The 26,806-nt window shown below is 38.9% G+C and overlaps 1 protein-coding gene across 9 annotated transcripts in view; it reads left to right on the top strand.

The window, feature by feature from the left end:
• The window catches only part of ARPP21 (cAMP regulated phosphoprotein 21), a 202,026-nt gene that overhangs the window by 75,514 nt on the left and 99,706 nt on the right, over nucleotides 1-26,806 (top strand). For 8 of the 9 annotated variants that reach the window (XM_084260257.1, XM_084260255.1, XM_084260259.1 and 5 more), the window contains exons 2-5: nucleotides 20,377-20,545; nucleotides 22,225-22,430; nucleotides 23,278-23,319; nucleotides 24,251-24,340. In XM_084260257.1, coding sequence (XP_084116383.1) covers nucleotides 22,263-22,430; nucleotides 23,278-23,319; nucleotides 24,251-24,340 — 300 coding nt within the window. In that variant the 5' untranslated portion in view covers nucleotides 20,377-20,545; nucleotides 22,225-22,262. The remainder of the gene's footprint in view (nucleotides 1-20,376; nucleotides 20,546-22,224; nucleotides 22,431-23,277; nucleotides 23,320-24,250; nucleotides 24,341-26,806) is intronic. The other variant, XM_084260254.1, reaches the window with a different exon arrangement.

Raw genomic sequence — 26,806 nt, 5'->3', positions numbered from 1 at the left:
GATACAGAGGGTTCTTTGTTTGCTTCCTTAATAGTTTCTTATGTTGTCAAAAATGTGTAATGCATTTTAAGTTTTGGAAAAAACAGATGGCTAGAGGCATAAAGTCCAAACCCAGATTTGGTAATAAAATAAGCTCATGGCAGCAGTAAAACATTAATGTATTTAGCATTAATTTGCTCTTTGAAAGGTAAGATTGTCTGATAAAACCTTCTATATCAACCAATAGAGCCAAAAGACAATGTTTTATTACGATGGTGAAGCCTAGGTGGAGTTACAGATTGTTTTGTAGGTTCTCCACTTGTCTGAGAACATACATCTGTCGTCTGAGCAGTTAAAAGTATACTTGCATTTTGGAAACTTAGATTGGGTCAGAAGCATAAATTGTCTTCCATATGTGTCACTATTTAGTCTGCATGTGTGTTTCTTTAGTAGGTCTCATCTGCTAAGACATGAGTGAATGTTTTAGTGTTAAAGTATACGTGTGTGTTAGTGGTTAAAGGACACCACTATCCCAGTACAACAGAGCTAAGATCAGAGGAAGGAAGAAAAATGGTTAGGTTAAATTTAACCAGGTAAACGTTTAAATGGTTTTTTTCTGGTTCTTAAAAATTGTGTGATGTACACAGTAGTGCACGTCATGCATGTGTAATATGGTGTTTGGGGGGGAAAAAAAAAAAAAGGAAAACAGTATTGTAATATCACTGTTCGTGAAAAAAAGAAGGGCCCTAGTCAAAGGATTCTGTTTCTTTACTTTCTAAAGACAGTCAAAGGCTTCAAAGTATCACCTAAATATTTGGTGATTTCACCAAACTGGGGTAGTAGGTGTCCACAAGCATTCATTTCGTGAGAGAAAGGTCTGTAAGTTTTAGTGTACATCATTGAGATAAGACTTCCCCAAAGGATAGTGCAACAGTGAAAGGCAAATTGTCTCCCTTCGGTTCCTATTGAAACTCCTAAAGGACCAAGAAAACAAAAATGTGGTAGTTGTAAAGGTTTTTTAGCATCCTCACTTAACATCTGGAACCAATAGTCTATAATATAGGAGCAAACCCCAAAACAAAGAAAGCTCCAACCTGAGATGCTCTCTTGGGATGTAATTTTGAGTTTGGAACGTACTCAGAGAAGTGCTTGGCAGAGGAACTAAAGATCATTGAAAGAAGTTTTATGTTGTGTCTCTTGAAACAGAAATAAATTTAATGTACTGAAATTATCCCTTCAGACCTCAGGCTCTGCGTTACTAGGCAATTCTTTTTTTTTTCTTTTTTTTTTTTTTTTTTGTTTGTTTTGTTTTCTTCCCCCAACTCCTGAATTGTCAGAGATTCCAGCTAGGTATATGAAAGTTGTACTGGTTCACATGCTTAGATCAATATAAGTATTTAACATAGTAAGTTAACAGGCTATTTCACAGAAGATTATAAAACCTGAATAAGTGGATGTAAAAGAAAATTATGCAGACATTTTTACTTTCAGAGAACTTTTTGTTTAAGTGCTTTGTTGTATTTCAGTTAGCTTTGTTGGGTCGCTCGTGCTAACAGTTTAATGCGTGGACTTAAATTGAGGAGAGCTTTGATTTCAGTAGAAGGCGGCCGGGTGCGTTCAGGATAGAGGAAGGTAAGCTGATCCTGAGGCCCCTCACAGGGTGTATAAAGCATGGGTGGAATGAGAGCCAGCAGCCACACAGCACTGGTGTGGGAGGCTCGGAACAGTAGCTTTGCCAATCACAACTTCAGCTGAAATACCCCTAATTCTGCTGTGGCCAGGAGTCGGTGCAGTCTGATATTTGAACGGATTGTTAGAAGATACTAAATGTTCGCATATTGAGAAAACTGCTTCCACTGAAATTGAAACAGGTTTCTCGTATTGCATTTGAACCCTTGACAACCCAAATAAAGTGGCTATCCAGAAGTTAAACACTTCAGAGATCTTACAGTACAGAGGATAATCGTAAAGCATCTGTTGATGGAAGTGAGTCAGGTCTTCTAGTAGTGTGTGCACTACCAGCAGTATGCAAACCATCTTACAGTGGCTCTGTGAACACAGTCAAGCATCCAGGGAGTAGTCTGTTACAAAGCCAGTGGTGGTATTTCCCCCACCTCCCCGAAATCTAATTGCCCCTGTCTGAGCCTTCATGCTTCAGAAGTTTTTGTACTTGGAAATGCTTTGAGGAGAAAAAGTCTTACAAATTGTTTTAAAAGACTGATTCTAGCCTCCCTGATTGAATATTTGTAAAAGTTATATTTTGCAGATGTGCCTAGAGTTTAAAGCCAAGATCACAGGCTTATTAAACTCTTCCCTCTTGAGTCTCACACACTGGAAAAAAGGGGTCCTTTGCATTGAACAGGCATAGGTGGGAGGTGAATGGGGAAGTAGAAACACAGATCTCTGTCCATGCAGCCAGATGATGGAAGTAAGATGCATTTGTAGCATCATGCTTTTTTTGATGAAGGTAAGTCGCGTTCTTCCTGAACTGTGAGCGAGAAATTGTTTCTAAATTAATTTGCCTTCATAGCTTTATTGTGAAATTTTGAACCTGAACTTACTTAATTGATTTGTGGAAAGTTACAAGAGTAAGAACGTATTAGAAACACTTGTTCTACATTTGTGTTTCTTGGTTTGCTTTTTAATACTACACAGGATTCTTGCCAGTAGCCGTAGTTTTGTATATCATAAGATAATGAGTATTTTTAGGCAACGATATAAATTGCAAACTGATGTGTCCCATTTATGTATGTGCAATGAACAAAATGTCAGATACTTCATTTCTTAGCCTGCCCTAAGTATGAAAATAACAATGTGCTCGAGCCTCCAGAATAGTAGTAATCATGTCATGCTGTGATTGTAGCTAGGACATGAGAGATGAGATTTTTGGATAGAAGACAAGACAGCAAAGAATCAGGTCAATCCTGATAAGCGTGAAAACTCATTGTGGCACTCTGGTCTCACCAACTTAAAGCAGCATGGGTCAGAATGGCACATGGTAGAAACAGTATTTACAAGTGTTGGGCTTTTCTCCTTCACAGTTGGTTTTAAATCTGTTTTTGAAAGGATCTGTAATTGCCTTTCTTCTGCCATGGCAATCCTTTCATTGATTTTATAAAATAGGTGACAAGCTGCTTGCAGTGAAAGAAGCTTGATGCTGTTAAAGTTTGTGGACTGGTAGGTAAATATCTTGGGACATGTTGGTTTTCTAAAAGTAGTTGTTTTATTGATCAAAGCAACTATGTTTGAGAGAGATGTTGATTTTGGTAGACTAGTGTGACTAGAGCACATTTCATTTAGCCAGCATGCCCAGTGAGTCTTGCCTCCTGCCTTGTGGCTTCACTTTGAGTCGTCAAGCAATCAGTATGGATGCTGGAGGTGGGTTAGTCCTGCCTTGGGAGCTTTCAACTATGGCAGTGCCTTGGCATTTTGATTTCAAGAGGTCTGAATGTTTCCAAGAAAGGAGAAGGACCCTTTGTTGAACGGGACAGTCGAAATTTGGGCAGTTCTGTCAGATAATATCTTTTAGTAGACCATTAATTTTTCAAATTCTAACCTTTGGTTGAATAATAAAAAAATGCAACATCAAGCATAAATTTACATGCCAGGAATTACATTTGGCAGCCTTTGCACCTGTCTTTGGCTACAGTCATAAACAAACAAAAAGAGCCTCAGACCATTTATTCTTAGATCTGCAATTAGGCTGGAGCTAGGCTAAAACCTATCTGGATTTAAAAGGGGAAGGATGTGGATAAGGATTGGGGAAAGTCAGATGAAGAAAGAAAACAAAAGAGGACAATAAACTTTCTCTTTATTTCTTGTTCTTCATATATACATCTGAAATAAAAATAGATCTATCTTTTGTGGCTTGGAAATGTGAAGTTTCAGAAGGCAGTAGTGTGATTATTTTTTTTTTTAATTTTTTTTTTTGGTAGAAGACAGACAAGGGAAGACTCTTCAGTGACTACAACTTTCCTCTCTAAGAATTGCTGTGCATACACGTGGTTGGGATACTTGATGGGAGGGGCTGCAAAACTTAAAGGCAAAGCTCTGAGCAAGAAGTGGTGGTGGTGTATTTGGTTCATGGAATCATAGAATATCCTGAGCTGGAAGGGACCCATAAGGATCAATTCCAACTCCTGGCTCTAAACAGGGCTGGACAAGTCAGAGCATGTGACTGAGGACATCATCCAGATGCTTTTTGGAACTCAGACAAGCTCAGTGCTGTAACCCCGTCCTTGGGGAGCCTGTTTCAGTGCCTGACCACCTTCTCTGTAAAGAAACTCTTCCCAATACCCAACCTAAGCCTCCCTTGTTGCAGCTTAGTGCCATTCCCTCGGGTTCTATCACTGGCCACCAAAGACAGGAAGCCATAGACCGCGATAAGGTCTTCCCTCAGCCTCCTTTTCTTCAGGCTGAACAAACCAAGGGACTTCAGCCTCTTTTGTAACACTCCCCCTCCAGACCCTTTGTCATCATCATTGCCCTTCTCTGGGCACTCTCCAATATTTTTGTCTTCTTCCTGTACTGTGGTGCCCTGAACTGCACACAGCACTTGTGGTGAGGCTGTGCCAGCATAGTGTAACGCAGGACAGTCCCCTCCCTGGACCTGTTTTAGTGTGATGTGTGTTGTTTTGGCAATTCATGTTTTTTTTGGGGGGTGTATGTGTGTTTTGGGGTGGTTGGGTTTTTTTTAAGAATGATCTCCTAAGCTAAAAAATTACAATGATTAGTATTCACAATTATATTACTGTAGACCTAATAATTTCCCTTTGGCCAGAGAAGATCTTACTATTACCTGCTAATGGAAAATGTGAGGTCTTTAAGTTGACTGAGAGATAATAGGTCTTTTCTTGGCTTGCTGCATAGTAGATGAGATCACAATAAAGAGGATCTGAGTTGGTGTTAACGTATGTTGGACTTGACATAGTAAAGTAGTGTGTAAAGTAGTGGATTTGCCTGAATGGTGTTTTAAAGGTGAATTAATTCAAGTACTGATTTTCCTGATGCTTGGCATTTTTAGCTCTTTTAAAATATGTGGTTCACTGTGGACTAAAATAATTAGAACATACAGAAATGATAATGTTCCTCTTCTTTTTTCTTGCCCTATTTCCCTGTATTTTTTCCCTTTCTTCTCCTCCCTTGTTCTTGAAACAAAGAAGGAGATTAAGTACCAAATTTCTTTTAGTACAGCGCTGCAGTTGAGAAGGAAATTCTCAGGATGGCTGCTTACAGTTCCACAAGCAGTCATAACTAGGCTAAATTACACATGTATTAAGACATAAAACATAGAATATAGAAATACAAAATATTCCTTGTAACACATAATGCATTCGGTGGGAGCCATCACTTTTGAAGATCTTGTCTTCTGTGTTTTTTAAATCTCTTTTGAAATGTAACATTAATGTATCTTTTTCTTTTTGAATGTAAATTTTTTTACTGTGCCCGCTGGTGATAGAAATCAGGTCATGAATACCATCTTGGTATCCCTGTGAACTCTGTGTTAGCAACCAGTCCTTTGCTGCAAAAAACACTAAATGAAGGAGAAAACAGATACCAGAAGAAATAAGTAACAGCATGCAGTGAAATGGGAAGCGTACAGCAGTGAGCTCCCATTACAGCCACATTACATCTCAGGAAGTTCCAAATGATCTCTGATAAATGTTATTAGAAAAACAGATTGAAATATTAGTTCCTTGGTTTACAGGCACCCGTAAAGTGGTACTTAAGTTACTTTTCTATTCTGCTGGTGGGGAAGTGGATCGTTTCTCAGTCTGGCCAGCCTTTAGTTCTGGTACTGCTGTACAGTGAACCGTTCTTGCGTGAAGCCTACATCATGTAGGTGTCAGGGGGTAACTAAAGCCATGAACCAGGATGATGTAAACTTGCAGTGATGATTGAAGCCAACATCACCAAGCTGCCAAGGCAGCATAGCAAGCTCTGGTCTGTCCTCTCAATCAGTGGTAGGACTTGTGGGCTTTTGTCATCTCCATCTAGCCTACTTCTAGGCTTACCTACTTCTTTATCCTGTTGGAACTGGTTCTGATGCTTGAATGTTTTAGCTGTCAACCTAATCAAGACTATCATATGAAACTTAGCCAGGAAGATTGACCTGAAAGTGGTTATGCAGGGGTCTGATTATTTCTACTGAGTTGGAGAAGAGAGCTCTGTTTTCAGTGTTGGCATTACTGTCGCACTTCGGGTTTTCTACAATCATCATCATCTTATGACTCCCGTTGAAATCAGGAGGAGTTTGTATGAAGCAGCAGGATAGTTTGTAATCAACAGCAGGATATTGCATTTACAGTGATTTTATTTAATTTGCTCTAATTGGAGTTGAAGTGCAGAAATCCTGTTTGGTTGTATATTAGGAGAACTCCGGCTTCTTATCCTAAGGATCTGTAATATTTTGGTGTCCAACTTTCCTTGGAGGTTAATGAATGTTTGAGAGTCTTTATTGTCCCACATTTTGAACAGCTTCAGTTTAACACTGATTAGCAGAATGCTGGTAGGACTCTTTTATAGTTTTAATAGAGATTTGGTTTTGTCCCTACATGCATGTAGCACATTGCTGTTTTGGCTGACGGACTTGTTTGCTGTATTATAGTATCTCTAAGCCGCTCCAGTCAAAATTTAACCTGGAGGATGCTGAATAAACACAGGTTAAAACCAGGATGCAATCTCTTTCATTTTTGTAATTCTAGCTAAAATGACAAATTAGACTTTAAAATCATGGTGTTACCTGAAATACTTGAAAAGCAGCTACATCTTTTCATGGTTTCAGAGGTGTTATCTTGGCAGCTGATGATAATCTTGCATTGGAGCTGCAAGATGTACTGCTAGATAGTGGCTCTGACAGCACTATTTCAAGACTGCTTGATCATAGGTCAAGGTGAGGTTCACTGTTAATAAAACCAAATATTTTTGTTGTCATAGAAAGGAGGTCCTAACTTGTATGTTTGTTTTTCTATGATGTGTCTGTCTGACTCAACAGCTGTCTTCAGTGGAACCAAGATGCAGAAGAGCAGTAGAAAGAAAAGAGAAGTATTTAAGTTCTTTGGGGTTTATCTATAAAGTTCTCTGGCACAAAAAGTATTCCTTAGATGTAACAGTTACTGAGTTTATAGGACCTAAGGTGGGTCCAGATCCAGGCATGCAGGAGTTTCTGAGGATCAGGGATTTTCTGGCACAGTTCTCAATTCAAAAAAACCCTAGATTTGCTGCTGGTGTTTAGTTTAGGCTTTAGTGTATTGGCCTGCATGGCAAAGTTACATTGTTGGTGGGCCTGTTCTTGGTCCTTCCAAAATGATGGAAATTTCATAAAAAGAAGTTCCTTAGTTATTCAGAGGACACCCTTTACTGTGCCCACAGGTTTTCTGATCCATGATAGCTATGGACCTATTTAAAAGTAAATTGCAGCACTGAATTTACTACTGGATGCTTTAATTTTTGAGATATACAACAGTTTTATTAATTTCTGTTGCACTTATAGGAGAAGAAGAAAATTAAAATTGTCAGGTTATTCTGTCTCTATTGTAGATGCATATAAAAGCAAATGCTCATCTGTTAAGATCTGTGAAAAATCTATGCAACATAGAAACCTGGGAAATAGCAAAAGGAAAAAAATCTTCATCCCAGTTAATCCTGTTCAGCACAAAGAAATCTAGCTGATGTTCTGGAATTCTGAATTTTAAGGAGAAGAGAGAACATGTTTCAGCAATACAAGTATTATAATTAAAGTATTCTAGAGAATAAGCTGCTGAGGCAGCTGATGCTAATTTCAGATATGTTTTATTATAAAATTATTTTTTAAATTCTTCCCTTAAATTCGCTTTAAGATATTGCCTTAACTTTGATACTGTCAGGTGATAAATTGTTAAGTCAAAAAGAGAAGTTTCTTAACAGTAAAGAAAAGCGTTGGTATTTTAGATGTGGAATTTTTTCATTTCTATAATGGGATGAAAGATTCCACTCAATCATATGGGTCTGTTTGAGAGTGATGCATTATTGAAAGTCCCAGTAATTAGCCAGTAGAGCTGATAGTGTGTGATTATTCACACTTGCTCCTGCTGATATTGGCCAAAACTTGAAATATCTGTAATTTCTTATAGGCAGGTGCTGATTATGAGCAAGTCCATGGGTGTTTTAACCTCAATTTGAGGTGGAGCGTATTTAACTAGGGGTTTTGAAGGTTGTTTGGGGTTGTTTGATTTTTAATTTTTTTTTTTTTTTTGGTTGCATGTTGTGGTTGATTTGGTTTAGTTTGTTTTTTTATTAGTACTTACAAACCAAATTTAGTAATTATTGTGTGTGATTTTGAAACATTGTAGCGCTTGCAGTAGGGTATGTGGAGTAGTTTCATAGAATGGCATGGGTTGGAAGGGACCTCAAGGATCATAGAGTTCCAACCTCCCTGCCACAGGCAGGGAAGCCAGCCTCCGGCCTGGACCTACACAAGGTTGCCCAGGGCCCCATCCAACCTGGCCTTGAACACCTCCAGAGACAGGGCATCCACCGCCTCTCTGGGCAGCCTGTTCCAGAACCTCACCACTCTCTCTGTAAAAAAACTTCCCCCTAATACCTAATCTAAACTTTCCTTCCTTCAGTTTTAATCCATTCCCCCTTGCCCTGCCAGCATCTACCTTTAGTTTCTTTGGTTTATTCTTCTGTATGAAACTGCAATTCTCCCCTCTTTCCCTCTTCTCAGTATTTAAATTTTGCAGTAGATATGGGGTTTTAATCAATATTCGATTAGAAAGTTGTTCTGCTATGCACTTTGTCATAAATTAAGCAAAACATACAGAAAGGCAGTTTTACTGCTTTTATTGTCTTTTGGAGAAAGCTCTCAGGCAGGTAACTTAATGTCAGAAGAAATGACAAGGGTATAAATTCTTTCCCTTGCACTTTGACACGTTACAACAAAACACATGAAGGTTACGGTCTCTTTTTGTTGGGAAGGGTGATTTGCAAGAAAGATTGCAGTTCTTCAGAGCTGAAGTTGGTGACAGGAGTGGTTATTGACTTGCCCTTTCTCATAGTTGTGTCATGTTTCGTCAGCTTTTGAAAAAATCTTGAAGCTGTCAGAACAAATCCTGACGCTCAAAGTGGCATAATGTTACGTGTTAAGAAGTATGGAACAAACTGATTTTATGCTGTACACAAAATGATAGTTCTACTTCTTGCAAAGGGAAGGTTAGCCTAGAATCAAAATATGATTAAATAGGTAAAAAATAACTTTTCACAGGTGGAATTCTTTAGATATTCAGAGAAAAAAAAAGAGATCACTGGATCATGTGGTTGAATACCACAAAGATACTCTTAACTAGTCAATATGAAGTTTTAGTTACAGAATTTAGGGCAAGTACTCATCAAATTCTTAAATGTTAGAGGTGCCTTCTTGAATTTTTATGAAAGCCTTTTGTATTTTGAAAAAACTATTAAATGAAAGTCCAATTTAAGTCTTGCATAAGGTCCAGGCTGGGACCCAACCTTAGAAATGTCTTTACTTCAAAGAATCCGTAGTGTAGCTGTATCTTCCATGTATGTCATAGTCAGTAAAGTCCCACCACCTCCTTTTTTCTTCTTCAAATGTCATAAAATATGTTTTCCTCTACCATTTCAATGTTTTGCTTTTATAATCATATTCTTGTTTGCTGTCTGATACTGAGCATAGCAATGAAAAAAAATATGATGCCATTCTGCAGTGGAAATGGAATATATTACAGGCTACAGAACTTCAGTCCCACACTTCTCTCCTGCAATTTAAATCTTAGTATTTTTAGATCGTTGATGTAGTTAGTGGTTTCTAGTGCCAAGTAAGACAGATTGTTTCACAGCAGGTAAACACTATTTTGGTTATTACAGAAGCTTTCTTAAAATTATATTTGAACTTACAGAGACTTCAATCTGTATAACAAGATTTCAAGTACTCAAAAAAACCCAACAAAAACCCCACCAAAACAACCCTCGCTTCTTTTCTGATATTGTTTAATGTTCTTTTTGATTAAACATATATCTTTTCTAGTTCAAATTTAATAGGACTTAGTCCTTGGAGACATTGGCTTGAATATTGGATTTCTGCTGTGTGTTCATTGCTCTCCTTTATTAGTTCATGTGTCATGAAGCTTTCTGCCTAGGTATCTGTGGAGTGGCCAATTACATTTTTAACAAAGCTGCTTAGTTCTCTGCCATATGTACGTCATAATTTCTTCCCTGAAAAACACAAGCAGACATAGAAACACTTTTTCTGCCTTTTCTTTTGTTTGAAATACTGTATGGAGCCTGGAATTACCCACTGGAAAAGGCAAAACATAATGCAGAAGCAGCAGGGTATCTGGCAGGGTGCGCTCAGAAGCCAAAGCTGTGAATCCATGAACTGGCGCTGCCCATTCTGTAAACTTGGGTTTCTGCCTCTTCTCCCTTGACTTCAGTAACTGCTTTTGAAGGGGATTTCTTCCTCTCGCTGGCTGTTACAGTGACATTATAGAATATCTGATTGCTAATTTATAGTTGGATCTGTTTAGTTTCTTCAGGAATTGATTGTGATGTCTAGTATATTCTACTGATGCAGCCAATGAGGAAATGTGAGGTGTATCAACATGTATCTTAAGATGGGTTTTAACATAGGGGAAGAATCTATAACTGTTTCTAGAGATGCAAGGGAATTGATGAAAGATATAAACATTGATTTCCTTGTTAATTTCTACGAGTGAGCATAAGGCAAGGGTATCTGCCACTTAAGTGCTTGGAGCGTTGTAGAAGAATGTGTAATGGTTTCGTTTGCTTTTATAACATGCATTTAATCGTTAGGCATTTGCTTATAATTGGCATTTTTCTTCTTTTTCTTTTGAAACCGTGGCAATCTAGAGCATTGAACACATCCCATAGTGTGATTAAGGCGCTTTTTTTTTTTTGGTAATATGTAGTATTTAGTATTTAACTCCATTGCCTAAGACCAGCCAAAATAGGACCAACAAGATGGGATTAATGTATTTATGGAAAATTATAAATACACATATATTAAAATTCAAAAATCAGTAATTTAAGTACATTTTAATATGAATATATAGATATTTTATAATTTTTCTGTAGTATTGGGATAGCAAGATAACACCTCCACCTTAGTTTTCTTCAGAAGGGCTTAAAAAGTGTGAAAATAAGGATGTGGATCTATCAAGAAAAAAGTAGTCATTCTCAGGAGAATCAAAGCTAAAACCAAGGGGCATCTCCAAATTTGCTGGAAAATTGCCTCTTGAAAGATGCTAGACAGAATAATGATGTCTTGCAGAATAAGCTTGCTTGATGAGATTTTTGTGCATGTAAACTGTTCTCATTGGATGTTGCTCTCCTAAGTCTGTTAATATCCAAAAGAAGCCATTAACTAAATATGTTATATTTTTTGATAAACAAAATCCAGAAGAAATTTTAGGACTCTTCCTATGTTGATAAAGATAATAAAACAATAGATTAAAATAATAAGATTACATTAAGACCTTCCAAAGGGTCTAGCCTTTGATGCCTTTTGTAGAGCAGACTTGAGCTGTAACTATCCAAATCAGTTGGAATATGAACTTGGAAAGCATACTGTGCATTAAAACAAGCTTGATACCAGTTGTCTTTTGAATTTGGAGAGTAGAATTGCAGAATTTGTGAGCAGCCAAGTTAAATGAGGGGGGACTATTCCATAATGTGTGATGGGGTTTGTTGTTGTTTGGGTTGTTGGGGGTGTTTTTATAGAGTTACAGCTTTTTTCCCTGGAATTAATACTTTTTTTTAGCTGCAGTCTAGTTTTGTTTCAGAAAATGGTATTAGTACAAATAGAAAGAGCTACTATGTTTAATTTCAGTAATCAACAGATACTTTTGGAGGGAAATAATGTTTGTTTGGGTTCTTTTCTTTCAGTTCTTAGGTGAAAGCTTTTTCCTGTTTTGCAGCCAGTGTTTGTCCGCCAAGGCGATTCTAGTGGTTAAATGCAGGTCTGTTTCATCAGCATAATGCTGTTTTGCTGTTAGCAATTATTTTCTTTTAGGGTTTGCCAATTAAGCCAGCACTAGTGAAAATGCACCTAATTTGTCAAGAAATGGCAGGATGAAATATGGGGGCCATTAGAATAGTTGGGAAAGAGAAAAATCAGGAAAAGCATACGTGAGAATTGGTGATACTTGATCGGTCCCTACAGCATTTTTGTTCTGGTTATGCCTTCATCCACTGGGGATGATGGAAGAAGTGTAAAGAAATTGGGTGTAAGTTATGGGTCATCTGCATCCTACTATATATTTAAAAAAACGTAAAAAAATGCTTTGGAAGAGGCTGCTCAGAAAGTTTTGTGCAAAACTATGTTAGTAGTGTACAAATTGCTTTCTCTTGTTTAGGTGATTTTTGTTTTTCAATTTTTTTTCCCCTTCTTGTCTCAGCAGGTTCATGTTTGGCACAATTGGTTGTTAGTGAATGAGGTTATGATGGTTTAGCTGGTCACCAGTTTGTTACCTGCTGTCTGCGTAGACGAAATTTGCTCAAAATTCAGACTTACAAATTTCAGGTTTTCTAGTAAAGTCCTTAAGCTTTAGAAGGAACTGAGTAAAGAAATAGGTTAAGCTGACCTTATAGCTGCTTTCTGTAAGGTAAAATGAACTTAATCTGTGGTTCCTCGAAAGGGTAGAAGTGTAAAGAGAAGGCCTTGAAGCAAGACAAGAGTAGGGATGGCTTGACTTGGAAAAGCAAAAAATGTTTCAAGAATTCCTGCACTAAATTAATATATATATATATATATAAAATTTCAAATTAAAATGATTTTAAGCTGTATATTACTTCAGAATTCATTATACATAACGGCATATCATGGTGTACCGCAAATGGCTTGAATTTTCTCACTTGGAGTGTGCTTGATACCTGTAGTCCCACAGCTGCTGCCTGTGACAGCTCCCAGGCTCTACAGTAGCTCTGATTTCCCTCAGCACAGCTGAGAAGACCCCTCTTTGAAGATCCCAGGCTCATTTGTACTACGGTGTTAATCAACACTTCTTACTAAAATTATCACAAAAAGGAATATCATAAACTTATGATACTCTCTTTAAAGTGGTCTCTGTGAAAATAAAGCTCCTCTGGTGCATTCACCACTGTGCATGAATGGGTGGAGGAATGTCTGCAAAGAGTGCAGTCCTGGTGGAGGAGGAGCGTGTGAGAGATATAAGGAAATGTTGAAGGAGAACGCGAATCAATAGAAATTAGACAAGATGTAGATAGTAATGGAAATAGCATGTACAGGTTTAACTGGTGATTGAAAGGAATTGGCTTCTTTATCCTAAAAGCCAGTAATGAGGTGATGTACAGTCATTTCCCACAGGAAGAAAGAACTATCAAGAAATCAGTAAAGCTATTTAAAGAAAAGAACATCTATTGGTAGAAGCAGAAAAATGTACAAGTATTTGATGTATACAGTGGGGTAATGGAGAAGGAGTCCTGCCAAAACAGTGAGGTTCTGGAACATCCTTTACATAACGTTACTAAAGCATCCTCCCTAGAACCCCTCTAATGTTAAAATAAAGCTGATAGGTCTATAAAAAAGACTTCGTGGTACAATTTTCTTTGATAGCTGAGAAATACACCAAATTATCAGGAAAGATGAGTTTTGGTCCTGCTTTCCCTTTGTATTTGTCTGTGGTGGATATTGTTTTCCTGACAGGATTTGAGGAAGATGAGTTTTGTGTATTGCAGGACTTGCATGTGTTGAAACAGTGGCTGGGAACCACTCTGTCTCCATGTTTGGAGTCACAGGAGCTGTGCTGTTTTCCACCACCAAACTAGTTAATGACTTGATTTTAGGGAAATTTGTCCATTTTGTGTCTGGGAATGAGATACAAATTGGTGTATGTGTTTGAAATACATGAGGTGGTGTTCAAGGCTGGGCTAAAGCAAACAGCTTGTTCCAAGGATGCAGATTTGTACACTTGATTAGCTTGTTAAAAGTTTGGATGTTACTCTGTTCTTAATAAACTTACATGATTGGCATTTATTAGCTAGATCCCTCAAAGCTTCCTATCTTTTCATGTTGATCCTAGGAGACTTCAAATGGTCATTGTGACAGATAAAAGAGCAGTTTTTTTGAGCCTTTTCTTAAGTATTAAAACAGGCTTTCCCTACAGGCCATTTATCTTCCTGTGTAAAGCGTCTAGCTTTGCAGAAATACAGCAAGCTAGAGGGAACATCGTTGTTATTACTTGGCTGAAGATAATGACATTGACTTGAGGTCTTCTGACAGGGAATGTGAAAAATATTAAAGTGGAAAATATTGGTGGCAGACCCTTAGAAACAAAAGGATCCCTTGACAAAAAAAGGGATTGGGTGTAAACAACAAAAAATGGCTTCTTTTCTGTTTTGTGGTGGTGGTTGTTAGGCTGCCCTCATCCCTCCTGTGCTTTGTAAATACTGGATTTCACGTGCGGATTGGGAGGAAAGGCAGTGCTATTCCAAGATAGAGCTTTCAGCTAGGATACTGCTCCTCATGTCATCTAGTTGCTTCTTTTAAAAGATACCTGGTTCTCGTCTAGGATCTGAAGTCTGATCCAATATATTTCAATCTGCTGTGTCTTCAGCAAATTTGGCTACAGTTGCCGCTGATGGTTGGTTGCTGGGGTACTTAAGGTGAGTCAGTGGCCTCTGTGTTGGTGCTTGTCCACAGATGCTCAAGTTTCTGTAACTCATGGAGAAAATAACTTGCATTTGCTGACAGTCTCTGTTAAAGTACCAACAGTAAATGAGTCTAAATACCTGCAAAGGTCTGTGGCACATAAGAGCAGAAAATGTAGGCAATCATCACAGCTGTTCTTGTAGTGATGAGCAGGGACAAGGTGAAGACAAGAGAAGGCAGCAAATAAGACTTTCTTTTAAAATATTTTCCCCTTGTTTGTTAAGGTTTAGTCTTCGGTCTTGTAACGGTCAGCGACCTGATAGAGTTCTGTGTATTTTGCAGCCTTAATTTTGTATATTTTTCTCATACTAGAGCATTTTGGTGTGAGGATTGGCATGAATTATTATCCTGCAATGTTAATGCACAGCAGCAAACTTGGCTTCCAAATGTGTATGTGTAGTTCTGTGGGAAACATAGGGAAACTGTGAGGAGTATGTGGTACTGCCTCCCTAATGATATAGGTTCTTCTATTTGGTTTGTGTGGCAGGATTTGGGGACGGGTGAGGGGAAGCTACAGAGGCAGCTTCTATGAGAAGCTTCCCCCATGTCTGGCAGAGCCAATACCAGCCGGCTCGAAGACAGACCCGCTGCTGTCCAAGACCAAGCTCATCAGCAATCATGGACTACTCTGGAATAATGGTGCTTAAGAAGAGGAAAAAACCTGCTGTGGAAGAGCAGCCAGAGAGAGGAGTGAGAATATGTGAGAACAACACTACTGCACTAAGATCAGTGAAGTAGGAGAGGTAGGATGTATGCCAGGTGCTGGAGCAGAGATTCCCTTGTAACCACTGGAGAAGACCATGGTGAGGCAGGCTGTCCCCATGGAGGTCCATGGTGGAGCAGATAGCCACCTGCAGGCTATGGAGGACTCCATGCTGGAGCAGGTAGATGCATCTAAAGGAGGCTGTGACCCAATGGGAATCCTGCGCTGGAGCAGACTACTGGCAGGACCTGTAGGCCCATGGAGAAAGGACCTCACACTTGAACAGGTTTGCAGGACTTCTGACCCTGTGGGAGACCAGGTTGGAGCAGTCTGTTTCTGAAGGTCTGTATCCCACGGAAGGGGCCTAGGCAGGGGCAGTTTGTGAAGAGCTGTAGCCTGTGGGAAGGACTCTCGTTGGAGAAGTTTGTAGAGGACTGTCTTGTGTGGGAGTGACCCCAGGCTGGAGCAGCGGAAGAATGTGAGGAGCCACCCTCCTGAGGGGGAAGAGGAGGCAGACACAATGTGTGACAAACTGACCACAACCCCCATTCCCTGTCCCCAGTACTGCTCCGAGGTGGGGATGGTAGAGCAATTGGGAGTGAAGTTGAGCCTTGGGAATAAGGGCAGAGTTTTTTCTATTTTAAGGCTTGGTTTCATTTTCTTATTACCCTACTCTGATTTGATTGGCACTATATTAAACTAATTTTCCCAAATTGCATCTGTTTTGCCAGTGATGGGTGAGTGATCGTGCCCTGTCCTTATGTAGACCCATTAGCCTTTTGTTATATTTTCTCTACCTGTCCTCAACTTAGGAGGGCAGTGACAGAGCAGCTTTGTGGGGCATCTGGTGTTCTGCAGACTAGGACTGAAAGCTGAGTAGTAGCATGTTCAATCTAGAACTCCAGGATTTATTTTACTTGGCTTTTTTTGGGTTTCATGGTGGGGTTGGGTTGTTGATATTGTTTGAACAACAGGTTTTCTATCCTGAAGATTTTCTCTGAAGCCACCACAGAGTTGGAGCTTCAGGTTTCAGTGTGAAACCTGAGGTTTTCATAGATTTACTTGATGTGGGAACTGGAATATTTAAGTAAATGTCAAGTAACAGGATGTTTATGCTTTAAGCCCATGAGAGTTTGACAATATTGAGGCCTGTGTGTACTGATAATATTAAGGTAATGCTGAAGTCCATTTCCAGTGGTTTCTAGGAATCTGATGAGTGAGTTGGCAATAATGAGTCAAATCTGTCTTTGTACATACGGATGAAGTGTATATTGTGAAGTGAAAGTCGTGACTGACATCTCAGCTTCCAGCTCATGGGCCCGTCCATTCTTGTGAGCCATTCAGGCGAGCAGAGGATCATTGTGGGATTAGAAGAATCCTGGCATGCAGGTACTGCCAGCATCAGCCATTTTTCAGTTACAGGAGCTGTTCAGACTGAAATGATTCTACCTCTGTGCTTAGCAGCTTTATTTGGAGAAAAGAAATCAGTTTTCATTCTGCCAGGTTTCAATCCTGTTGCTGTTTGCTCTTGGTTAAGAGCATGTTTGGCCTTAAAGTCTGCTCCTCTTCTCTTCGGAGAGTGGAGGCGTTAATACTTACTGGGAGCATAAGGATCTCAGAATTCCCGCATCAGAATGCGATACCTTTGAGACCATTGAAACGTTTCCTAGTACATAATTTGGAAAGGTCTTGGTCTCTTGAGGGTAGGCTGTTAGGGTTTTGTCAGATGTGTCTCTGTTTAATTTCAGTTGGCAGTCAGCTATCAGATGTTCATTTAGGAGGGCTTTCTAATGCTCTTGCTCATTTTCCTATTCTGTGCTTTTTTGACAGCTGCTCTTCTAGGTATAGTTTTTAAACTCTTGCATTAAATTAAGTGTATTCCTTCCCACAGACTTTTCTTGGAATCTGCGTGGTATGCGTTGTATGAACATATATGACCATGGGCATCTTCTTCCGTGTCTGTATCTTTGAGCTCTGGCAGTAGCTGCTCAAGCTCTGTAGGACCCTCAGCTTCTAAAACAAAAATACGGTTAATAAAGAAAGCAATTTAAGGAAAAAAAAAAATAAGTAGAACAAGAATCCAGCATTTCCATTCCACGGTGTATATTGATGATCTGATGCTTATAAATCCTGTACAGTCTATACTTCCATTACGGTGGTTCTACAAATGGCTTGGTGGCACCTCTATTTTCTGTTTCAATGTGGTGTGCAATTTTCAAGTTGCTTTAAGGATTTAGAGGCTGAAATTCACTGCAGAGTCCTGTAGACCACTTCTAAGATCCCAAGACCCCTATGAAATTTTGCTCGCTTGCAAATAAAGAGGGTGGTTTTTGCCTAGCAACAAGCTCTGCAGTTTTTACCTGAGGATCAAAACCACAAGTGTGTTTGTTCAGCCTTTTGCGTCACTTCAGTACTGAAGATTTTGACAGTCAAATCATCGCTGACATTTCTGTTGATGTGCAAGAAAGAGAATAATCCAGTATGTTTTTCCATAGCATTCCTGTCACTGTAGGGCTGACAATAGAAGAAAAGTGCATTCATCACTGCATGACCAGATATCCTAGAAACGTGTGGAAGTGAGATGCATTTTCAATCCAAATGCCTCACTCTTAATGGCTATTTTCTGACTGATTCCTTTTTGCTATTTATGCTCTCCCTGAAGTATTTTATAGAGACCCGAGTCCCTTTGACAACCCACCCAAACAACCAGAAGTGTATTTTACGTATTATAGTATGTAAATGATTAGTCATCACTTGTAAATTGCCTAGGAGAGGAGGGGGAGGAAATTTATATTAAGGGAAGGTGAAGAGCTTGATTGTGCTATATGTTGAGTTCTTCCTGACGTTTTAACCGCCTCCCAGAAGATAATAATGAAGGATTTATTTTTTTAAGAATCATCCTAAGAAACACTGTCATAGGTCTTGAAAAATGTCAGCTGCACACTGTAAGCTTATTTTCTAGTTGGTTGTGTTTTCTTGGGGAAATTTATGGGGTTTTTTTTGTTGTTTTAATTTAAGATTCTGTGGTCCTTTCATACATTGCCAATGAATAATGATGTTGGCTTCGGAGATCTTAAGTGTAACAATATGAGGAACTCCGTTTATGAAGAAATATGTCTTTGGTAAAGCATGATAAGATTATGTTGAGCATCTGTGGCACAAGACCAGAAGTGCTGTTTATTGGAGTCTTGGCAGATCATTTCAATTGCTGGATACGATACCCTTTGTTTAGTTGGTCTGTTGTCTGTTTTTTGTTTTTCTCTGTCTGTTTGTCTTCTGAATAGTTAATTCACAACACATGGTAACAGTGAAGAATCCTGAAATTGGGGGATTTTTTTAGTCTTCTGATTTTGGTACAGCTATCTGTTTTTCTATTTTTCAGTTAGCTTTGGAGGTTTCTGATTGCTCTGGCTGGAAGTTTTCTTGGTGAAACTAATACGCTGTATTTCCTTGGGGCTTTTGGTTTGTGTTTGGTTTTGCTTGATGGATTTGTTTTTTCTCTTTTGTAAAGTCTGAGGCAATGGGTTAATGGAAGGGTTAAAGATTTTTATGTCTGTGGTTTATTTGCTCTTTTCTCTCTGAGTATTGGCTCCATGAAATACATTTGCATGTGCTTGAGTCATTAGGCATAATTTTCCATATTGTTCCTTTGCCACTCCCATCATGATCCTGTAAGTATGCTTGTAATGAGATAAAATTTCTGACAATGTCCAGTGAGAAATACCAACAAGCGAGTGGGAAGACATTCTTTTGTATTATTCTGTACAAATTTAGTGGTTTGAAGATATATATGTACCACTATAGTGATATTTTATAGAAATGCCTGCTGGTCCCCTCTGTACGCCTGAGCTCCCAGAGAGGGCAGGACTTGATTTTTGTGAAAGGCTAAATTACATTTCTGGCACATGAATTCAGCAGCCTTAACGAGGTGAGTTCCAGTGCGCTGCCATGTACCGTACAGCAATTGCAACCCTGCACAATTGTGCCTCAGAAGCAAGGAGTCTGATGCCAGAGTGAGATGATTTTCAGTGTGTTTGGGGTTTTTTTTTTGGTTTTAGTTTTTTTTTTCCCTCTGAAGTAGAATGATACATTTCCTCTTGTTTTCTGTTTTTGTGTATTTGCTCTAATTGCTTCAACTGTGACTCAGGAGCAAGCCTTGAGAAGAGGTGCCTGTTGTACCAGGACAGTCGGCACACAGCCGTGGCTTGTAAATCAGTCTCACTCATGCCAAAAATCTCCCTTTTCTGTTAGAGACAGCTTTTCAGCTGGCAAGCGCAATCCTGATGAACAGCATACATTGTATTGCTAAGGCAACTCTTTCTTCAGGTTTATTTTCTGAACCATAACCTGGAGATCTCCTTTTTCCTCATCATGCAGTACTGCAATAAAAAGTTTTAGGTTGTTTGGTTTTTTTTGGTTTTTTTTTTTTTTTTTTACTGGTGGCTGTTTGAGGAATAGGATTTTTTACTTCTCCTTCCCCCCATTCTTGATCATTTCAATTTTTATTCAGCTTATTAAATGAGCATCTTGATTCACCACCCTGGTGAAGCAGGTGACTTTGCTGCTTTTTCACTAGCATTTGACTACTGAAATTTTAGTTGGAGCAGAACCTGTAGTTAAAAAGCGAGCAGGTCCTTTCTCCTCATACCCTCATTGATTTCTGTTGAAGCAAACAGATGAGCTTATATATAAATATGTATATATGCTTTTTTTAATGAAAAGTGCTGGAATTCTCTAAAAAAGGTTAAAATTGAAGTGAGTAATCTTCAGTGCATAATGCAATTGTTAATTTTAGCTCCTTGCGTAGGAGCTGTTATGACTTGAACAGCCGGCTCTAGCCTTCATTAGAGAAGAAGCAGGCAGTTTTGAGACAGGTGGAGCTGGATCAAGCTGTGAAAGTGATTTGCTTGAAGCTGGTCATTAGTGTTAGAAATCTGGTCCTATCTATTGCATCTTTACGTTGTACCATGATCGTTACCGTTGTTATTTACTTTTCATCTTTTTCCAGGTTGACTATGATCCGTCAAACCCTCTGAAGGACCAGCATGGAGATTGGCGCTCTGAACTGTTAATGGGGACATGGGACTCACGTTGTCATTGATCATTTGTGTGGACTTAACCAGTGAAGAGCAACAGAAGACGCTAGAAAGACAGTGGGAATTATAGCAGTTTTTCAGGTAAATGGTTGCTTCTGAGTGTGATCATTTTTTGTGAACACCGTGTAAGCATGTAGATGATCTGAGGGGTATTGTGCCCATAAAGAACTCATGCATGCATGTGCCTTTCTTCAGGATTCTCACCAACAAATTAAGGGTTATTTAACAGACCAGTTCCAGGTCCTGCCATTCATCAACTTTTGAATTTTTAGCAGAGCGGTTCAAGTTTCAGTTGTAGCTGTGGAATAGCCAATACCATGGGACTTCCTGGGGAGGGCGGTGGGAGGAAGGGGGAACAACTCAAAGTTTGGCTTGGCTTACTGTGGGCTAATTTGTGAGCTTCATATTCCAGTGAGTTTATTTATGAACTGTGTAGCTTCATTTCTTCTCCAACGGGAAGAGTATGTGGGGAAAGGTTTTGTTATTTTATTTGCTTACAGTGTCAAAACAAAAGCAAAAATTGGAAGAAATAAGTTTTTAGAACTCTGTATTTTATTTTCACTTAAAACAGAGCTTAAAAAAAAGAAGGTAAGTGATATCAGATCTGTTGAATATTAATTACAGGCTGTAAAAAAGAGACATGCTGAAGTGTGGGTTTGCTTACTGGCCACTGTTTCACTGTTGAGAATTGGCAAGGTATTGCAAAAGACTCTTTCTCAAATAACTCCCTTTCTCAACCACAGTTGTTTTTTTTGAAGATACTTCTTAAACCAAATGGATGGGGAAAGAAAGTTAAATTATTCATGAGTCTCATTTGACAATTGATCAGTGGGGGAGGCTTCAGGAGGGAGATGGGGGGGGGGGAGAGAGGAAAAAAAGAGAGAAAATAATAATAGGCTTTAACTTTGAAAAGCCTTTAAAGCTTCTGTACAACAACCCATTGTGAGCTGAGAGTAAATGCAGTTCAGCTAAGATATCTTCATTAGAAATACCTGCCAAGAGCTTCCTGTAGGATTTTCGTAGTGCTGGAGAGTGACATGGGGTTTGGGAAGAGGCTTAGGATTTTAATAATGGAGCTGTCAGTTTGATGCCTGAAAATGTTGACCCTGAGAGCTTTATTGCCAAATTTAGATTTCATATTTATTATTGAATTATTGCCTCTTCAAATATATAAATTTTTTAAAAACTGGTATTGAGCACCATGGGCTTCTGCTATGTAGAAAAAACATGATTGAGTGCTAAAAACAGTCTTGTTTCTCATGCTCAGTTTTTATTTCTGTTTTGTTTTGTTTGTTTAACTATCTTGTCTTATTTAAAAAGAAAACAAAACCAAAAAATCTAGAGGAGGGGAGCACTGCGATCCTAGAGACCTGGAAGTCTGAATGGGACCTTCCTGGCTCCTGCTGCTGATCTCTGCAGCAGAAGGTCCCTTGCCATCCCTTCCTGCACCTCGGCAGTCCTGGGGCTGGGCTGGGTTGAAGAAGAGGGCTGAGGGGATCTCAGCACCTCACCTTAAATCTGCTCTCTGCCAAGACTGTGTAGCTCAGAGCTCTGCTTAACAATTCTTTGTTATCCAATATCGTTGATTCGGTACATCTCTTGAGCTGGGACATATGTAGCTTTCCACTCCCAAGCTGCATATTTTTGGTTTGTTTATCAGAGGAAATGAAATTACTTGGGAATTGAAAATAAATAAATAAAAATTCACCTCCAGTGTTTTCTTGTGTGTATGTTTGTGTCGTGATATCTTGACCTTTCAGGTCACCAAATCTTGTTATTTTAATTTCTGTCTGGAAGAATGTCTGAGCAAGGTAAATTGAACCAGGAGACAGCAGAGGAAGCTGCAAAAGAGCAGGAGACTGCCATCTCCGAAGCGAACCAGGACAACTGTATCCTTAATAAATCTGAAAGCTCGGAAGTAGAGGAGAAGGAGGAGAAGCTGAGCGATGCCAAGACAGAGCTGCAGGTAAGACAAGAATAGTGAATGGGTGCAGTGAATGTCAATGTGTTACCATCGCCCTCCCAATTGTATGACCTCTTTCATTGCCTACCCTTCCCTTGATTTTTTTCTCTCATGATTTTGAGACTGCTTCTCTGCTTTATTTTTTTTAAAAAAATTATTTTTGATTCTATTTTTGATCCTTTTATCTCCTTATAAAATAAATACTGTTATTTATTTCACCGCTCAAGCTCTCTAGGCTGCTTTCTGTGTTGTTAATATTTTTTCTGAGAAGTTAATTCCTAGACATCTGTTTAAATCTTGGTGAAATATTTGACTGTTTTCCCTCTTTGGGGATTTAGAAAACTACGCTGATCTCATGAATTTACAGGTAATGCTAATGAATAATTACTTAATGTGTGGTTTGGTTTGTAGGTGTTACTGCCAACAAAAACTTGTTATGCAAAGCCTAAGAAGGTAATTTGATAAGAAGAATTTGTCGGATGAGGGGGGTTTAATCCTTTTTGCTCAATCAAATATAAAAATAAAGGGGGAGACTCCAATTTGAGAGGAATTTGGAGACGGGGAACGTTTACTTAAGCATGCCTTTTTTTTACATTTTTCTTCTATCCAAAATCACAGAACACCGTGCAGTGTTCTCGTTGTTTATGCCTGTTCCTAAAATGGATAAAGCAAACAGAGATGATTCTTTGTTTTCTCTGCTTTCTAGAGGGGGTTTGGGGAAGCTGTTTTTGCTGTCATCAACTGATTAAAATATCATTTAGGAGTGATTTAGTGTGTCTATTGGTAATGGTCTTCTTGTGTACGACTTCCCCTGAAGTGACAACTGCTTCTCTTTTTTTGCTGTACCCAGAAACGAGGTGCAAATCAGAACCAGCAGAAAAAGAGATCCAAGGTAAGAGTCCTCCATCTCTGTTTGGAATTGCATGCCATGGTGTATAAAAAAAATTCAAGCAAAAGGCTGTCTGCAGTTGAAATAATAGTCTTTCATCATTTGTGTGGGGTGCTTTTTCGCTCTTGGGTTTTGGGGTTTTTTTTTTTGGTGTTTTTTATTTTATTTGGTTGGGTTTTTTCTCCCCCTCATCCCATAATCTTGTTGCATAAATACAGAAGACATCCACTAGATAAAAACGTGTCAGTCTCCCTTTCATTTATCCATCATGCTTTCATGCTGCTGGGCTTGCTGTGTGTTTGGGTTAGACAGCTTGTGTGCTTGAATGTGCCACCGGGGAAGGAAAAAACCTCATTCCTTTTGCTTTAGTAATTAACATTTTTGTTTGAATTTTATTTTAATGGTCTAATCTTTACATAAAGAAGCAGAGACTGACTAGCTCCTTGGGGAGTGGGTAGGTGGGAAAGGAGCTTCTAGGAACAAAAAAACCCAAAAGAACCCAAACCCCTTATTTTAATTTTTCAAGTGCAGAGCTATAAAACTTGTGCATTTTATTGCCCCTGTTCCTTGGATGCAATACTACTAGAAGAGGGATAAGGGGAGAAACCCAAACCAACCAACCAAAGCCAAATGACAGAAGGAACCTTTAAACTTTATGTTAAATTACCTGTATCTGTTCTTTGCCATTACAATTTTTGGTGGAAGTGGGTGAACTGTAGCAGAAATGATTAAAGGCACAAGGAACCTACCACCTCCCCTGCGTGGCAAATGGCTCATCGCTTAGAATCCTTTTCTATCCGCACTGAAGGCAGATAGGATTTGGCTGGCTGGCTGGGTGGTAGTTATTTGGGATGTTTAGGGAAAGCTGACGTGTGCAGCTGATGTGACTTGGGGGTCAGTTTGTTCTCTGCTTTGTTTTCTTTCTCTTATTCAGTCAGGAGCTAAAGGAAAACTTGTCCGGAGTCTTGCTGTGTGTGAAGAGTCATCCCCTCGCCCAGGAGCGGAAAATATTCATGATAATCAGGTACACTTGCAATCATTGCTGTTAGCTGCATGGTTGACCTTCGCGTTCAGTTGCATGATTATGTTACTTAATTGGGCATTTAGTAACCTCTTTCTTGGGGTAAAGATTACTTCCAACAGTGAACACATTTTTATGAAGTTATCTGGTTTACCGTGAACTTTATTTTGAAATACTAGTTTTACACTATATCACAGGGTGTTGTTTGCTTTTTTTTCCAGACCCCCTGAAAATTTCAGCAAATGGAAAAGAATTCAAAAGAATTCAGATTTTAAAACTTTAAAAAAGTAACAATCAGAAAGAATATTAATATGTTCTTTTCTCTAAGGCTATCACTTTTGAGGCTGCACCAGACACAGTTATGAATATGCTCTGGTTTCTGGTTCCTCTGAGACTCCAGTTCATATCAGTGTCCCCCTTCACATAAAATTCACAGGTCCTTTTTCTCTCCAGTACACTTCAATAGAGCAAAGGATGCCCCTTACTGACTGGCATTCATTTTCTAAACTCTCGGTGTAGATTTTTCTGGTATCAAAAAGCGTGTATATGAGTTTCTGTACTGGTAGTGTTGTATTCCCAGCAGCTGGTAGAGTTCTGTCTCCTGCACCTCTTCACCATGGACAATAACGCTGGTGGCAGTCTTTGTAGACTTAACTTCAAAAAATACTCCAAAAAGCAAAAATAAAAACCTCAAACAGTATTCTTGGCTTGTATGGCAAGAGCAAGGCTTAAAAAAACCATCCCAAAACCAAAATAGTATGAGCACTGCCTATAATTTCTGAGATGTTTATGTGCAAGTGAGATCAGCCATCAAGAGAGCTTGAGCAAGCGACTTCTTGTGAGCTTAGCAAAAAAAACCAAACCACGTTTTTTAAGTGGTTTCCTTTTACAGTTTCCTTTATTGACTTGAAATAAAACAAATCCAGCTTGCCTCTTAACTCATAAGTATAGACAAGTCTTTTTTTTTTTCTTTTAAATTTTTTTCTTTTTTTTTTCCTTTTTTTCTTTTCTTTGAAAGAGCAAAAACCAGTTGGTTTTGCAGGGGGACGTCTGCGTGTTCTACTGCTCTACATTGATGCTTGTGCAGTAGATGAGCAGGTTATTTTATCAGTTGTTCTGTTGTAGGTATATGCTTTCTGCTTAACTTGCATTACTCAAGATGCGTGGTGCTCAGTCTGCTTTCATTTGTATTTTCTATTGTTTAATGAGAATGAAAAGGAGACTAACACAAAGAGATTGTATGAAGCATGGCACGGTAGTTTATAATGTACTGCACAGGACCGGTGTTAACTGTCAGAAAGACTGGCAGGATTAGAGGTAAAATCCCTGCCCGGATTGCACCCCAACGCCAGGCAGAGGAGGCGTTCCTGTTAAAAGGACAGCCTCTGGTCTTAAATCTTTGCTATGGCTGGTCAAAAAGTCAGGTTCTTTGACCATATCAAAACGTTTATGGGAGATAAAATGCCCTTCCTGGACCACCAAACTCCCCCACACCCTCCCAGTGGTTCTTTCCTAAAGACACAATTGCCTTTGTGTAATTAATTAGATAGGAATTGCACTTTTGCTGTCCTTTTACCATTCCTTTGCCATGGAACTTGCAGGCTCCTCCTTGGACTGGCTGAAGGATACAGGAGGTTTTGTGTCAAACCAAATCGCTTTGTTTTCATTTTAAAGGACAAAAAGCTGATTTTTTTTGTTTTGTTTGGATTATTTTAAATTTTTTTTCAACTATTATTTTATCTAAATGGTTTACAAAGCACAGGGAATTAATTACCAGAGAATGTATGGTACATTGCCAGAACTACTGAGTATGGATTGTACTGCAGACTTGATGTTTGTATTTATATTTGAATACTTGCCTTCTTTTTCCTGTATAGGGAAAACACTTGTTTACCTGTATTACTTGATCTTGAACGCTTACCTAAAAAGAATGTTGCCTTTAATGTTATACTATTGACCAAGAAGTGTATTATTGCAATTCAAACATCTATTTTGTTGTTCACTATACTGACCTTGTATTAATGTATTTATTAACATTGTATTTTATTATTGAGAAAAATCAATAAAAATCTAAGAAAATATACAGTAGCTTGCTTTCACGACTCTATAGCCCTTTTGTGTGTTTCTTCTAGTGCAAATAGATACTATGTTCCATGTAAGACAGTATCTACTGTGTGTCCATACATGTGCTTACATGTAAGGTCTGCCGTATTTCTCTCCGTAAGGGCACTTCAGCAGCCACTGTGAAGGTTAGGATTAATGTCCTGGGAACTGCATGGCCAGTTACATTTTTCTCCTGTTTTGAAGAGCTTATGGGCACAGTCACTGCTCAGGGTAGTGCAGGGCATCAGGAGTTGTCCTTTGGGGTCTTTGGCAGTAGTTGATCCAAAGTTGTTTGTTGAAATGAGAAATCGGACTGCCATTTGATGTGAAAGAAAGCAGGTGTCACGTTAGTCCTCTGAGTGCAAC

Source organism: Gallinula chloropus, assembly GCF_964237585.1.
Source record: "Gallinula chloropus genome assembly, chromosome: 2".
In the NCBI taxonomy this organism is placed as follows: domain Eukaryota; kingdom Metazoa; phylum Chordata; class Aves; order Gruiformes; family Rallidae; genus Gallinula; species Gallinula chloropus.
The sequence above is the reverse complement of the archived record's forward strand: the minus strand, read 5'-3'. Positions and strand labels throughout refer to the sequence as shown.